At 39.3% G+C, this 16,723-nt stretch overlaps 1 protein-coding gene across 2 annotated transcripts in view; it reads left to right on the top strand.

Annotated features, from left to right (window-relative positions):
* Nucleotides 1-16,723, top strand: part of Wdr3 (WD repeat domain 3) — a 30,847-nt gene that overhangs the window by 1,584 nt on the left and 12,540 nt on the right. The window contains exons 2-13 of one of the 2 annotated variants that reach the window (XM_004667512.2): nt 2,623-2,823; nt 4,279-4,488; nt 5,156-5,274; nt 5,769-5,847; nt 6,654-6,749; nt 8,797-8,910; nt 9,081-9,182; nt 10,012-10,109; nt 11,302-11,412; nt 11,902-12,132; nt 13,685-13,778; nt 16,515-16,616. In XM_004667512.2, the coding sequence (XP_004667569.2) occupies nt 2,653-2,823; nt 4,279-4,488; nt 5,156-5,274; nt 5,769-5,847; nt 6,654-6,749; nt 8,797-8,910; nt 9,081-9,182; nt 10,012-10,109; nt 11,302-11,412; nt 11,902-12,132; nt 13,685-13,778; nt 16,515-16,616 (1,527 nt within the window). In that variant the 5' untranslated portion in view covers nt 2,623-2,652. The remainder of the gene's footprint in view (nt 1-2,622; nt 2,824-4,278; nt 4,489-5,155; nt 5,275-5,768; nt 5,848-6,653; nt 6,750-8,796; nt 8,911-9,080; nt 9,183-10,011; nt 10,110-11,301; nt 11,413-11,901; nt 12,133-13,684; nt 13,779-16,514; nt 16,617-16,723) is intronic. The other variant, XM_045137881.1, reaches the window with a different exon arrangement.

The following is a 16,723-nucleotide window of genomic DNA, read 5'->3' as shown; positions in this document are numbered from 1 at the left end:
GACATCTTCAGCTATTGTAAGGTCATGAATGCAATGGCTGCTTTGTGACTAGAAGGCAGCAATGCTCCTGATCCTTTGATGCTTACATTTTTTCTGACACTTCTTCCCCAATGGTCCCTGAGCATTGGAGCATGGGATAGAGGTGTCGCACTTAATACTGAATATTCCACTGTCACTTGTTAGCACTTTGTTGGGTTTTGAGTCTCCCCTGTGTTCATTGCCATCTGAAGAGAAGCTTCTCTAAGTAAAACAAGATAAGCATTAATATATGGGCATAGACATAAATATTTAGAAGACAGTTTGGTGGGCATAATATATCCATTTAGCCAAACTACCAATGTAGCTTCTCCTGTAAGGCTTATGGCCTTCCCAGCAATAGACTTTTGACACTGTTTTCAGTATCCAAACAGAGAATAGTGCTGTTGCACAAGTGGGCACATCTTGCCTGGATGGCCAGTGGTGTAATTTGTAGGATCCACTGCTAGTTAAGACTGTTGATGACTTTTCTCCCCTAGCAGCCTGCATAGCTTCTTTTTCAGCTAGACATTTTTCTAATGCTTTGTTTATATTAACTCAATTATTATGTATAACTAAACAACTGCATTTATTATGCACACCTAATACATTTGCCATATCTTAAAAACTCTGAAAGGCTAGCTGCTGTAATACTTTTTATTAATAAATCACAGGTAACTGTAAAGTTTTAAGCCTAAATAGCTAGGGAAATTGTGTGTTTTAGGTTTAACATAATGAAATGGTATAGGAAGTAAGATTTAGCTGATAGCAGAAGTGGAGATGTTCAGTAAGTGTTTGGAACTACCACAGTTGACAAGACTAGAAATAGATGTAGGTGTCCCTGGGCCTTGTCATACTATATAGATTCTCAAAATACTGTGAAAGAGAGTTGCTCCTGGGGAGCAACTACAGTTGAAAGACTGGAGGAGGGCTGGAGGAATGGCTTAGCAGTTAAGGCGGTTGTTGGCAAAGCCAAAGGACCCAAGTTTGATTCCCCAGGACCCACGTTAGCCAGATGCACAAAGGGGTGCATGTGTCTGGAGTTCATTTGCAGTGGCTGGAGGCCGTGGCTCACTCATTCCTCTCTATCTGTCTGTATCTCTTTCTCCTCCACTTTCCTCTGTCAAATAAATAAATAAAAAATAAAATATTTTTTAAAAACGACTGGAGGAATAAGACAAATTGGGAAAGAATTAGTCAAATGGCCTAAGCAAAGAGCATCTTAATTGTTCCTTGATTTTTTATTGGCTTTATGTTGGAACCTGGGAGGACAAAAAAACTGAAGCCAGTAAGTGAGTAACAGAAATTACTAGTAGATTCTTATGATTGAATATTTTTCTGTTAAAGTTGACTAAACAGGTTATAATCAGAGACACTGAAATTAAACCAAATAAACAGGAACACCAACAGGAAGACACATCCCCAAAAGGCTATAATTTCTTTGTTTTGGGATTAATTTCTATGAATAGGATATTGTGTAGTCTTTTTTGAGAAAGCAGACAATATTATCTCCTTGTCTCTTTAATCTGACCAGCATCTTCATTGCATTTGATTGTGTGTTTCAAGAAATGTGTGCCAAGTTGTTCTACCATTTGTATGTGGCAGTGGAGATGACTACTCTGATTTTGAAATCAATGACATACCTGTTTGTGCTGGAATAGTACTTCTCACAGTATGATCTTAGAGTCTCAGCAAAGAGCTGCAGGGCCAAGGACCTTGTGAAAAATTAAAACTTGGATCCAGGCATGGTGCCACATGAAGTTAATCCTAGCACTTGTGTAGCAGATGTATGAGATGAATCACTGTAAGTTTGAGGCCAGCCAGGAACTACAGAGTGAGTTCCAGATCAGCCTATGCTAGAGTGAGACTCTGCCTTGAAAATCAAAAACAGGAGTCAGTAGTAGCAGGGGTGAGGCATACTCCAGCAGTGTTTTCCTAAGTCCTTCTGCTGACCCACACATAAACTAGTTTGACCACCAACCAATTGAAGGTAAATGCTATAATGTCAGGGATTTTGTCTGGATACAATGCCTTTACTGTGTCTGTTTGAAATAGTAGATACTATCTCATGGGTAGGTTTATAGTAAGTGTCATTGGTAGAAATGCTCTTGGGCCACCAATCAATCTCAGTGTCAAAACATGCTTAGTTGGGTCTGGGAAGATGGCTCCACAGTTAAAGGCACTTGCTTGCAACTCCTGCCTGCCCAGGTTCAATTCCCAAGCCTTCTACATGAGCTGAATGAAGGGGGAAAAAAGCATCAGGGCAAGAAGCCCAGGTCTGTGCATACACATGCACACACAAAATATGTACAAATAAAAAAACAGGTGAGGACAATAGTTGATTGAAAGGTGAATTGTGTAGCTGTATTGAAGCTTTTATGTCTGAACTTTATAAAGTATGCTTACCAGTGTAAACAATTGAAGACTCAAAGAGGGAGGGGTTACATGTTAACAGTGTTAAAAAATAATGTCAGTTATTTTTTCAAAGTAATTAAATGCTAGCTAAGATGTCAGAGTTACATGCTTTTAGCCACGTGATAAATAGTTGGTTTGTTACACCACCAGATTGAAAGTACACCCAAAACTTAATTTTGTTTATCTGTACAGATTGCCTCACCTGTTATCATACATCATAACATGGGGCTCACCAAGCAGTACCTACGCTATGTTGCTAGTGCTGTTTTTGGCTTGATTGGCAGCCAAAAAGGTAGCATTGTTTTTGTGACACTTCGTGGTGAGAAAGGGCGCTATGTGGCAGTACCAGCCTGTGAACATGTTTTCATCTGGGACTTAAGGAAAGGAGAAAAGGTAAGTCAGAAATTAAGGGAGTTAATAGTGATTTACAGACAGGAAAATGTAGAAGAGCTCTGACTGTAGACATGCATTCATTTGTGTGTGTTCTTCTATTAGTCAGGGTTCTCTAGAGAAGTAGAACCAATAGAGTAATCATATTAAAAAGAAAGTTTACCTGAGTGTGGTGGTGCACGCCTTTAATCTCAGCATTCGGGAGGCAGAGATAGGAGGAGACTACACAGTAAATTCCAGGTCACCCTGAGCTAGAGTGAGACCCTACATTGAAAGAAAAAAAAGAAAGAAAGAAAGAAAGTCTGTTGACTTCGGGTAGAGCCCCTGGTCTTCAGGCTATGCTGGAAGGCTGAGGCAACTTGGATCTAATGCTGAGAAAGGATAGCCCAACAGGATAGATGCATATTAGATTATGAGTGAAGGCACTTGCCACTAAGATGCACAGGAAGGGGCTTTTTTCTCCCAGAGCTTCCTTACATAAAGCCCCCCTCCAGGAGGGCCACTCACACTGGGGGAAGGGCTCACTGTGGGGAAAGGACTTCCTCCTTCAGTTAATCCTTCCTGGAAGCAACCTCAGAAACTCAACCAAGAAAAATGCGAGGATTCCTAAACATACCAAGTTGAAAATAGAACTTAACCATCACATTCCTCAAAGGTAGCTTTATTTGGGTGTAGATGGCCAACTTCTAAATCATGTTGTGTTGTGTTTTTTACCAAACTGAAGATCTTTACCAAATTGAAGATCGTTACCAAATAGAAGTTTATTTCTTAGAATTTTTATAGGATATTATATATAATCATCATTACTGACATCTCTTGCTTTTCTATACCAGTCTGTTTTAAGTTCTGCTTGCTCTCATAGCCAGTGTAACTTTGGGCTTTGTTGTGCTAAAGACTCTTTCTTACATATGCAGATGAGATCTTAGAGTTAATGAGATTAGACTGGACTTGTGACTAAATTCAGTTACCACTTGCCAAGCTTATTGAGATCTTTTAACTTTGTGTAGGTTCCAGAAGGTTGTTAATTTGATGGTGGTTCTTGTTGCCACCAGAGCCTTGTGGGCTAGTACCATTATAATACTCTAGTGCCTTGTTGGTTATTATAAAACTGGGCTCAGGTAAAACAAGGATTAGGTTAATAACCCTCTACTGAGAATCATTTGGTGGAGTCCTAGGATAAAGAGTCAAGGACATATTTTAACACCTGGGAAAATCTGCATCTATATTAGGCCAGTGTGGAGCTTTGAGGGAAATGTTTCACGTTTTCTTGAGTATTCCATTGCCTCATGCAGACAGTAATTCCTGTATTAAATAATGTGAGATAGTCAAGTTTAATCATTATTTATAAGAGCAATTTGGAATTATTGATACTATAAATTTTACTGTCCTGATCATACCCACAGTTTTATGTTGATTGCTTGCTTTGAACACTTCTGCATTGTTTTGGTTGTTTTTCAGATCCTTATCCTTCACGGGCTTAAACAAGAAGTCACTTGCTTATGCCCCTCCCCGGATGGGCTACATTTAGCTGTCGGTTATGAGGATGGGTCCATCCGAATCTTCAGTCTCCTTAGTGGGGAAGGAAACGTGACCTTCAATGGACACAAAGCAGCTGTCACCAGCTTGAAGTATGATCATCTAGGAGGCAGGCTGGCTTCTGGATCCAAGGTGAGAGTTTGAGACAGGTGTCCAGACTTTGTTCTTTGATTTTATTTTATTCCTGTACAAGCAGATTATTTACATACATTGTTGTCTGGAACTATGGGCTCTCAGTGTTCAAACTAGAGTACAGATGGTGGAAATAAAGTGAGGAGAAGGGGTTTGCCTCACATTATGCCAGTGAAATACAGGATTAAGCAACGTTAATCATGGTAACTATTACAGAACATCAGTGTGGCAGTGCCACACCAAACTGGAAAACGAGAAAACAGAAATGACTAGAAGAGAAGATGCTAACTAGTTTCTAATGACTTCTGTAAAATTAATGATTTTACTGTGGCTTAAAAGCTGAAAGTTAAAGCTGGGTGTGATGGTGCATGCCTTTAATTCCAACACTCTGGAGGCAGAAGTAGGATCACCATGAGTTCAAGGCTGCCCTGAGACTACATAGTGAATTCCAGGTCAACCTGGGCTAGAGTGAGACCCTACCTCAAAAAACAAAACAGAAGGCTGCAAGTTAGAAAATACAGTAAACAATTAAGGCTGTTATTTTAAACTACTTTCTGTATGCTTCCTAAGTTCCACAAAGACTTTGTATTGCCTTTATAATAATTGTCAAGGTAGACCTTTTGTGGTTACAAAAACACACACTCAACCATTATTTTTATATCTCTAGGATACAGATGTGATTGTATGGGATGTTATCAATGAAAGTGGCCTCTACCGTCTAAAAGGGCACAAGGACGCCATCACACAAGCATTGTTTCTACGGGAAAAGAACCTTCTAGTTACGAGGTAGAGAAATAATGATTCTGGGCTGGAGGAATGGCTTAGCAGTTAAGGCGGTTACCTGCAAAGCCAAAGTACCCAGGTTCGATTCCCCAGGACCCACATAAGCCAGAAGCTCAAGGGGGCGCATGTGTCTAGAGTTCATTCGCAGTGGCTGGAGACCCTGGCACACCCATTCTCTCTCTCTCCCTCTCTCTCTCTCCCCCAACCTCTTTCTCTGTCAAATAAATAAAGAAAAATAAAATATTTGAAAAAGAGATAATGATTTTATTAGAGTGCTTTGAAAAGAAGCTTGCTTCAATTCTTAATGCATTCTTTATACTGTACTCATAGCTGCTAGCTAGCAGCCTCTTTTTGCTTCCTGCTTTTCTTGTCAAAAGGAAAGTCAAATAGAAAAGAAACTTTTAAACTTTATTGCTGTACATCATCTTTTAAAGCAACAAATAAGTACTACATGTGTATTAGTTTAATGTAATCCCCCTGCTCTTTTTTTCTTTTAGTGGGAAAGATACCATGGTGAAATGGTGGGACCTTGATAACCAGCACTGCTTCAAAACTATGATTGGCCACCGAACTGAGGTACATGTATGGTCATGAGTCCAGGAAAAGAATGGCAAGGCAAAAAGGAAAAGAGTTTCCTGTTCCAGCCATTTGCTGGGCTCTATTTTTATGGTTTGCTAGCCATTGCATGCTGAGATTGATTTAAAAGAGACAACACCAGCAGTTAGAATGGATGTATGTGCTGTGACATTTTAATTAAATGTCCACTTGTGATTGTAGAGAGGTTAATTTATACGGGGTGTACAGTGTCCCAATAACATGTCAATAGCAAAAGTTGTAGTTTTAGGTTATCTGAGCACAGATTTATTCAGCCAAGTTTAGAGATTATTTTAAATACTTTTGCCTTCTCCTCCATGCTTTTTTTTTTTTTTTTTTTTTTTTTGGTTTTTCTAGGTAGGGTCTCACTCTAGCCCAGGCTGACCTGGAATTCACTATGGAGCCTCAGGGTGGCCTTGAACCCACGGCGATTCTCCTACCTCTGCCTCCTGAGTGCTGGGATTAAAGGTGTGAGACGCCATGCCAGGCTTTTCCTCCATGCTTTTTTAATATCAAACTTTCAAAAATGCACTTGTATTTAATGAGAAAAAGAAGGTCCATTGATTATTAATTTGCAACAGTGTTATTTCCATTGTTTAATTCTTTGAAATTAAAGGTTGTAAATTAATATAGTAGACTATCTTGGGTACATTTATTTCTAGACATTGCTGAAGGCAGGGTAGGAGAACCTAGAATTGTCATATTAGAGTTTACTTGCACCTAGAGTGTCGCCTTATGCAACTTGAAGTCTCTTAAAATTAAGATATGAATCTTTGTATATTTTATAGGTATGGGGGTTGGTTCTGGTGTCAGAAGAAAGGCGACTAATCACTGGGTCTTCTGACAGTGAACTGAGGGCCTGGGACATAACCTACCTGCAGGAGGTAAGTGCATTTGCTCAGATCAGTGAGCAAACATGTTCTCTCAGCTTTATCAGTTGGTTGCATTTAGAATCAGATGTAATTATTAGCTATGTCACATAATACTATAAGGAGATCTTCTTTCTAAACAGATTTTCCTTCATCAAATGCTCATTGACCCTGTTTATTTGAGCTGAGAAGGAGACTGTACATCAGGCTTATACCTTCTGGTAATTCTGTTTAGTTTATGGCATCCTTAGCCTGGTATTCCTGGGTCTTTGGGTATCCATGATTAAGTTTCAGTGTACCTGGAAACCTTTCCCTTCAAAAAAGAAGAGGTCTATGCAGAATTTTTTTAAAAAATTTTTTGTTTATTTTTATTTATTTATTTGAGAGTGACAGAGAGAGAAAGAGGCAAATAGAGAAAGAGAGAGAGAGGGGATAAGAGAGAATGGGCACACCAGGGCCTCCAGCCACTGCAAACGACCTCTAGACATGTGCGCCCCCTTGTGCATCTGACTAACGTGGGTCCTGAGGAATCGAGCCTCGAACTGGGGTCCTTAGGCTTCACAGGCAAGTGCCTAACCACTAAGCAATCTCTCCAGCCCCAGAATTTTTTTTTTTAAAGTAGATTTATTTTGAGGAATTTAAAACAATTCTTGAAGAATTTTTGTAGAGAGTAAAGGGTTTAGCTGGAGTTATTTGTATGGCTTGGTATCCAGTAGCCATTTTGATGCATTTTACATACCTCAGACTAAAGTTTGTGTATCTAAAAAGAAAATCTAGCCTGTTTTAACAGTGCCTTTACAACTTCTAATGCCTCTAGAATATGACAGAAAACAGAAAAACTTGAAGTTAGTAAAGATTTGGTCATTAGTTATTATTCTAGTTGCCTAAAATTAGTCCTTATACTGTGGAAGGTTAATGGTGATAGTATAATGAATGTTTTGCTGTATATGATGTCAGATTTTAACAAATTCTTATACTTGTCCTGCTTTGGAAGTAATTTGATAAGAGGTTGTTATTCAAGCTGTAAGTTGTTTCTTGGTCATTAAGGCTAAAAGTCACTTTCACTATAAGGCCTCTAAAACAATGCAGATCATTACCATAACACTTGATTGTCCACCAGAACTAGATGGTAAGATCCTATTGCTAAAGAAACTATGGGTAGTCACACATGGAGCTGGAACTGAGATGAAAGCCGTCTTCCCATCAGCTAGCTTCCATAGTGCTGGAAAGTGCTTTGTAAGCTACTGGTGGAGAAAACCATGTGACCAAGCAGTGAATCCTGCAAGCTACAAAATCAGCTTGCCAGGCAAGATGAACTCACAGGTGTGTAATGGTGGCACATAAGATATCAGGGTAATCACCTGCTCTCTGATTTGACATGAGACCTGCTCAATGGGAGAAAATTTATGACTGGTACTGAGAACCAAGTTTGAAGCCTGGCTTGGAAGGTCATAGAGAGAAGCTACCATGGTTCTTTGGCTAAATGGTGATGTTAGGCCTATTAGAAAGCCTTCTAAATGTATATATGTTAATTCTTATTGATTACGGTGGCTTTCACTGTTGGTTATAGAAGCTTCTTTTCACAGATGGTGGTGACTATTAGGGAAACTTGGTACTCATCAAAATGATGAGAAGCCGAGTGCTTAACACTAGACAAGTCATCTCTGTCACCCTCCAGGGCTCAGGGACCATTGCAGAGGTAGTGGCAAGAAGAATATGAGTGATGGTCTCACTACTAGCCAAAGAAGCATTGGAGATGGAGCATATGGAGAAGAGTAGCATGTGGAGATGTCATTTAAATTTTCAAAAATATTTTATTTATTTATTTGAGAGAGAGAAGCAGAGAGAGAGAATGGGCATGCCAAGGCCTCTAGCTGCTGCAAATGATCTCCAGGCACATGTGCCACCTTGGATCCTGGGGCACAGAACCTGAGACCTTAGGCTTCCCAGCAAGTACCTTAACTGCTAAGCTATCTCTCCAGCCCTAAAATTTTAAATTTAAAAAAAAAGTCATCCTCTGGTATGCACTGTCTTAACTTATTTTACTGTTCTTATAAATCAGATTAATGACCCAGAAGAACCAGAGCCCAAGAAAATCAGAGAATCTTCGCCTGGAATCCATGAAGCACCTGAAGCAGAAGATGGCTCCTTTGAGTTTGATGAGACACCCCAGGATGTAATTTATTTTTGTTTCTTACCAGTTTAGTGTAGGAAATGGCAGAACTGCAGATCTTTAAATTTGTATTTTCTATCATTTTAGGGAATATTTTACATGATATTAAAATCTTATCTTTTCAGAAGTTCCATAGGACTTAAATTGAACTTCGATTTTCTCTTCCTCCTTAGCGCATCCTTTCGTGCAGAAAAGCTGGTTCCATAATGCGTGAAGGAAGAGACAGAGTTGTGAACCTTGCCGTTGACAAGACAGGGAAGATTCTTGCTTGCCATGTGAGTACTGAGTGTAGGAGAAAATAACATGGCAACATTATTCCTTTCAGGTACTCATTTCTTCACATACAGTGTGGACATACAGAGAATATACACTTATGTGGGTCTTTGATCTCTATCTTGTTTTAGCAGTGCTATAATGAAAATTGTTACTCTTTTTTAAAAATTATGTTTGTTTATTTGAGAATGACAGAATGAGGCAGAGAGAGAGAATGGGCACATCAGGGCCTCCAGCCACTGCAAATGAACTTCAGACACATGCGCCACCTTGTGCATCTGGCCTACGTGGTACTAGGGAATCGAGCCTCGAACCGGGGTTCTTAGGCTTCGCAGGCAAGTGCTTAACCACTACGCCGTCTCTCCAGCCCACATTTGTTATTCTTATTAGTGTTTCTCAACAAGGTGAAGGTATATCTTGTTTAGTCTTCAGTAAAATGCTGTGATTAGGAAATAGTATCCCCATTGTATAGATGAGGTCATGACCTCAAGGTGTAAGCTGTTCAAGGTAATAGTTAGTTAGTGAAGTAAAATAGATGCTACTATTTCCTTTTGTTGAAGTATATGTTTATTTGCAAGCAGAACCAGAGAATGGGCGCATCAGAGCCTCTTGCCACTGCAAATAAATTCCAGATACATGCACCACTTTGTGCATCTGGTTTTACATGGGTACTTGGGAACCAAACCCAGGTTAACAGGCTTTGCAAGCAAACGTGTATGTTTCACTACTGAGTTCTCTCTCTAGCCTCAAAGCTATCATTTAGTTCTTAGTGGGTACAAGCTGAAATCCAGTTGACTCTCTTGGACTCAAATCAGCCTTTTGCCTTTCTAGGGAACTGATTCTGTACTAGAAGTATTTTGCATCCTTTCCAAGGAGGAAGTTCAGAAGAAAATGGATAAGAAAATGAAGAAAGCTAGAAAGAAAGCAAAGTATGTTTCCTAATATTTAGTAAACATGAAGTGTTCCTGGTAGCCACATGTTCATGAGAAAATCTGTGCTTCTTTAAACACTTTTTTTTTTACTTTTAAATTCTTATCATTTATGAACTTTATTGTATTAACAAATAGTGTGGTGCTCATATTCCCATTGGGTTATACACATATCTCTTCTCCCACCTCTGTTATTAGTATTGGTTATGGTTATTCACCCTGGGCTCATAAATGCATCAGTTTCTCTATGAGGAAGAGGCAGTGCCTCAAGATACTCCTTGCTGGGTATGGTGACGCATTTATTCCCAGCATGATCACCGTGAGTTCAAGGCCACCCTTACAGTCTTTCTGGCCCTCTCTTCTGACTTTTGGCAAGTGTTAAACACAATATTTACTTAGCTACCAATTAAAGCTAGAGAAGAATTTATAGAGTATCTGTACTACAAGTTTTGGATTTCTAATATTTGGTCCATCTTCATCTCTTGGATCTTTATGAATCTTGGGTTAGACCCACCCAACACTAGCAAGACTAGAAATTCTTAAAAGTAGTTTGTAAGCTGTGTAACATTCAGCCTCGTAATGTGCCTCCAATGGCAGCAGCCTGTGAGGAAGGGGGCTGGGTTGCATGGTGCAAACCTGAAAAGAACATTTATATTATTGAAGTTTGGAGGTAAAACCTTGAAATTCATTTTTTTCTAAAGTTTGTATTGATGATTTTCATACATATACATAATGTAATTTGATCATAATTCCCTTCTATTGCATTCTTTTGTAAAATTCATTCTTTAGTACTTAGAGTTTATCAGTTTTCAGAGATTGAAGATGTGATGTGACTTAGCAAATCTTAAGATATATTCTGGTATGTGATATGGTTGAATTAAGTGTAGGCTAGAGAATTTTTTAGAAAGCTTAAATTTAGAAAAGTTTATCAGGAACATTTCAGAAGACTAATCTGAATTATAGAGATTCATTATAGGAAACTTTAGGGGCTGTTGCACTCTGAATCTGTTATTGAAGGTACCCCTTTGAATAGATTGATAGTCTATTTGACTAATTCTCAAAGTAATCCTAGTGGCTAAGTCACTTCCACAGTCAGCCTATTTGTCCTAAGGCCAGGATGTAGACTCAAGTAACAGTAGAGCTGCTCCTAGAGAAATGAGAGCCTAATGCTCCAGGCTTATTTCTTCCTTAGATTAAGTTCTTGCAAAGGGGAGGAAGAGGAGGACTTTGAAATCACTGTGGAAATGACTCTGAAAGATGAAATCCAGCAGTTGACTAATATCAAAACTTCTGCCAAGATCAAGTGAGTAAAACCATAGTGCCAGCTATTATAGAGTAATAATGAGCTACCAAAGCCTTTTCATGATACTGGCAACCACCTACATGAACACACTGGTGGTGTGTCACACTCAGTAAGTGTTCCTGTTTTGGGTTGGATTAATAGAATAACCTTGTAGCTGTCCACCTACTGTTCTTTTCCTGCTTGCTGCCAATCACAAAACTTGTGGTGTCCAAAAAGCAGTTCAAGCCATTTATAAAACACACACACAAAAAACAAAATGCACACAAGCAATATTCTGTGTCAGAATCAAGATCCAATCCCATATTATTTGACATTAAATGTCTGTACTTAACTGTTGCTCAGTATTAAGAGAAATTTCACTTCTAAAATTCCATGTACTTGATTAAACTTCATATAGATTGAGGACATGGCAAAGCCTTGTTAGAGACAGTTCATTATGAAGTGAGATACTAACTAAATGTTACTATTCTGTGAATGTTTTACATGCAGGTCCTTTGACTTGATTCATTCACCTCAAGGAGAGTTAAAGGCAGTCTTTCTGCTGCAAAACAACCAGGTGGAATTGTATTCTCTCAATGCATCCCTGCCTACTCCTCAGCCTGTCCGGATGGGCAGAATCACCATGGGTGGTCACCGCAGTGACGTGCGTACTTTGTCATTCAGCTCAGATAATATTGCTGTGCTTTCAGCTGCAGCTGATTCTATTAAGATATGGAACAGGTTTGTGAAAGATTGACTCCTAAAACATAGTATACTTTCCTTCTCTTTGAAAGAATTTTGTTACTCTTGATAGAGCCTAAATATATTTCTCTCAAGACATATGTTTGGTTGATTTTGGCTATTGAAACATAATGAGAAAAGTTGCCATTGGTAGGGTAGATGGTGATTGCTCACTTGACAAGTACTTACTACACAAAAAGCCAGAAGCAGATGTAAAAGAATGTGTACATCAGAGCAGGTAGCAAATCTTTTATAAAGGTAGAATGATAACCAAGAACAAATATAAAGAGCTGAATAGGAAGGGCAATGAAGAAAGGACAAAAGGACACATATAAACAGAACAGAGGAGGACCCTGGAGGGGAGAGGAGGAAAGACAATAATCAACTAAGACAAATTGTATTTGAAAATTCTAGAATGTTTGATACCTAAATCTTTGTATGCATACTTTAAAAATAAAAAGCCAGCAGCACATGGGTATCTATAAAGCACTGAAATTGAAAGAGGAGGATCATTAGGGCCTGCTGTTTAGCTAGTCTAGCCTAATCAGTGAGCTGCAGGTTCAGTGAGATGCCCATCTCATAAAATAAGGGGGAGAGAAATTGACAGAGACATCCAGCATTGACTTCTGGTCTCTAAACACACATGCACATGTCACATGTACACACCCGTACACAATTACTTTTTAAAATGTAATTTAAAATATACCAAACATTTTCCCTACCATATTGTTTTGGCAACTTCTGGTACTGTATTGGTGCCATTTAGAAATTTACTAGTTTCTTATCATTTTCCTCTCTCCCGCCTCTTTGAACTTCACACCTGCTCCTTTCTCCAAATATCACACCTACCCTCTCTCCAAACTTTATACTACCCCTTTCTCCAAACTTCACACCTGTTCCTCTCTCTCCAAAACTTCAAATATTTTGAGTATCTTTAAACTGATGGCCTTGCTTATTAGAGGTTCACTGAAAAGCTGGAAACATCTGGAACACTACATGCTCTCTTCTCTGCCAGTTTGGCTGTATTCCTGTGTGGTAAGCAAGGAGGTATCTGAAGCTGCTACCAGGGTAACTGTTTTACAGAAAACTCTGCTTTATATAATTACAAATTATATAATTTATACAATTAGAGCAGCATAGCACTATAGTAAATGTACAAGTCAGTAACATGGTTATATGATTGCAGTATATTGAGCTATAATATTACAGCAGTTCTGATGACATTGGGCAATAGGGATTTCTCTACTCCATTATAATCCTGTAGGATTGTCATATATGTTGCCTGTCATTGACTAAAATATTGATGAATGGTTGAGTATTTATAGACCTACAAAGATGTACTTGTAAGGACTGGGAATGATATATTAATTCAGCTTGCTATCCTTCAGGCGGGCCTGTATGTTTTCTGTGTTCTCTGGGATTTCTTCATAGAAACAAAAATGTGTTACTATATGGTATTTTCTTCTTGACTACAACTGAATCTGTGCCAAGCATTAGACTTACCTTTTCTCATGTTTCTTTTATACGAATTCTTCACTCCTCTTGCTCACAGGTCCACACTGCAATGTATTCGCACAATGGCCTGTGACTATGCACTCTGCTCCTTCTTTGTTCCTGGTGACAGGCAGGTGGTTATAGGAACAAAGGTAAATTGAGGCTTTCTCTTGGGATCCTAGGTGCTTTTTTTTACTCATTACCCTAAAAAAAATTTGGGGAATTCGGTTCCTTATTAGCTTATTGGAAATGGGTTATAGCTAAGTTAATAAGGGAGAGGATGTTTGTCTGTTGCCCCATTTTGGAGTTTCAAATTGTTATCTTTCCTTTTTTTCTGTTTTTTTTGTTGTTGTTGTTGGTATTTTTATTTTTTTATTTGAGAGTGACAAAGAGAAATAAGAGGCACAGAGAGAAAGAGCACACCAGGACCTCCAGCCACTGCAAATGAACTCCAGATGTATGCGCCCCTTGTGCATCTGGCTTACGTTGGTCCTGGGGAATTGAGCTTTGAACCAGGGTCCTTAGGCTTCACAGGCAAGTGCTTAACCACTAAACCATCTCTCCAGCCCCCTTTTTCTGTTTTTTTGGGATAGGGTGTTGCTCTAACCCAAGCTGACCTGGAATTTACTATGTCATCTCAGGATAGACTTGAACTCATGATGATCCTCCTACCTCTGCCTCCTGAGTACTGGTATTAAAGGCATGGGCCACCAGGCCCTGCTAAAAAAAAATTTATTTTCTTCTTTAAAAACAATCAGGCTGGCCAGGCATGGTGGCACACACCTTTAATCCCAGCACTTGGGAGGCAGAGGTAGGAGGATCTCCGTAAGTTCAAGGCTACCCTGAGACGACATAGTAAATTCCAGGTCAGCCTGGGCTAGAGTGAGACCCTACCTTGAAAAACCAAAACAAACAAAAAAAAAATCAGGCTGGAGAGATGGCTTAAGTTAAGGCGCTTGCCTGCAAAGCCAAAGGACCTCAGTTCAATTACCCTGGGCCCACATAAGCAGATGCACAAGGTGGCACGTGCACTTGGAGCTCATTTGCAGCGGCTGGAAGCCCTGGTGTGCCCATTCTCTCTCTCAAATAAACAAAAAAAAATCGAGCCAGATGTGCTGGCACATGACTATAATCCCAGCACTTGGGAGGCAGAGGTAAGAGGATTACCTTGAGTTCAAGGCCACCCTGAGACTACATAGTGACTAGAGCAAAGCCCTACCTCAAAAAATCAAATAAATAAATAAATAAACAAACAAACAATAAAAAATCAAGCCAACCATCAGACAGCATTTAAATCACAACACTGAGCTAATTATCTTTAATATATTTTTTAATATTTTGTTGATTTGTTTAAGAGAAAGAAAGAGGCAGATAGATAGAGAGAGTGAGAATGGTTGTGCCAGGGCCTCCAGTCACTTCAGACAAACTCCAGATGCATGTGCCCTCTTGTGCACATGGCTTACATGGGTCTTGGAGAATTGAACTGAGAACATTTGGCTTTGCAGGCAAATGCCTTAACCTCTAAGCCATCTCTCCAGCCCCTATCTTTAATATTTTGATCATTGTCATTTTATGTGTCTTAAGAACATGCACATAATCATGTTTATTTGAAGATAAGTCATATTATTTGGTAGTATGCTTAAGAGAGCATTCTAATAATCCACGTGGCCAAGTCCTCATTCCTAGGTGTTCATCAGTAGGTGAGGGGCAGCCATAGGCAGACAGAACAGGATGATGACTTTTGCAGACCTACATCTGAATATTGGCTCTGCCCCTTGGTAGCTTTGCAACTGTGAGCAATTCCTTTCTCTGATTGAGGATGCAATGCAGCAAGGACAGGTGGTGTAAGGATAAAGTGGAGTAAGATCTCTGACAGATGCTTGTGCCTCAAACTCCTGTGGGAGTCTTTAAAAGGTGCTTTACATTTTAAAAAAAAAAAAAGATCCTTATACCCATAAACAATGTCATGTGTACATGAATTTTGTTAGAAAACCTGTGTAACACAATAACTGTTTCTTATGGAGCAAAATGTATGGAATGCTAGAAAAGCGTTAGGGTCCCTGTCACAATAATCCAACATTGCAGTTGAAAGTATCATTTTCTCATTTCATCTTTCAACAAATGTCCTTGTACTGTTTGTTGTTGGGAAAACATTGTGTGAATTGCTTTGGGACTCTAGACTGTGATAGGCAATTAAAGTGTAGCTCTTCTAATCTCCACAATGTCTTAAGAGATGCCAATTTAAAAAGCAGACTCTGGAGATGAATTCAAAAGTGGTTACAGAGTTGGGAAGAGGCAGAGCGAGGCCTCTGGACTTTTGGCTTACCATCATCCCACTACATTGGGCAGAGGCTTACCACATAGCTCAGGTTTACTCGGTTATATGCTGGCCAGGTTATATGCAGACCTCTAACCAGGAATCATAGGTGATCTTAGTTTTTTACTGCTAATGTATTGTAGAAGTAGAAATCAAAGCCAGTTTAAGAGCAATTAGTTATGGCAGTTACTATAGAGGGAAGTCCACAGCTATTGTTTAAACTTAAAAAGCTGTCAGATTTTCCATTTGTTACTGTTCTTATCTGTGGCCATGCTATTTCCCTATTGAAATTGTAGAACCAGTGCAAAGGATGGGGAGTGGTCCAGTACTCAAGATTGTAGCATATATCCAGAGGTGTATAGTGCTGTAACCCAGCTAAGGTTAACTAAACACAGCAGTAAGGTGTAGCATTTCTTCAGATAGGAAATACAGATAGAATGCAGACACAATCCATTTTCTTAAGTGATCACATTGTTGTTGGTTGGTTATGGAGTGTTTTCTAAACTACAGGCATGCATCCTGGCAATTGTAGCTCCTCTCATAGAGCTTTGTTCATTTTCTGCCTTCCTAGTCAGGGAAACTGCAGCTTTATGACTTGGCCTCCGGAAGTCCACTGGAGACGGTGGATGCTCATAGTGGAGCTTTGTGGTCCATGTCTGTTTCTCCAGATAAGGTACGTGAGCTTTAGCCTCTGGCTGCCATTTTCCAGTTGTTGTTTGAAGTTTAACTGCTGCCTAAACAGGATTTCTTTAAAAAATTTTAAAAAAAAGCTCTTTTTCT

This window comes from Jaculus jaculus, chromosome 19 (genome assembly GCF_020740685.1).
Source record: "Jaculus jaculus isolate mJacJac1 chromosome 19, mJacJac1.mat.Y.cur, whole genome shotgun sequence".
Classification (NCBI taxonomy): Eukaryota; Metazoa; Chordata; class Mammalia; order Rodentia; family Dipodidae; genus Jaculus; species Jaculus jaculus.
Note: the sequence above shows the minus strand (reverse complement) of the source record. Positions and strands in the feature narration are given on the sequence as shown.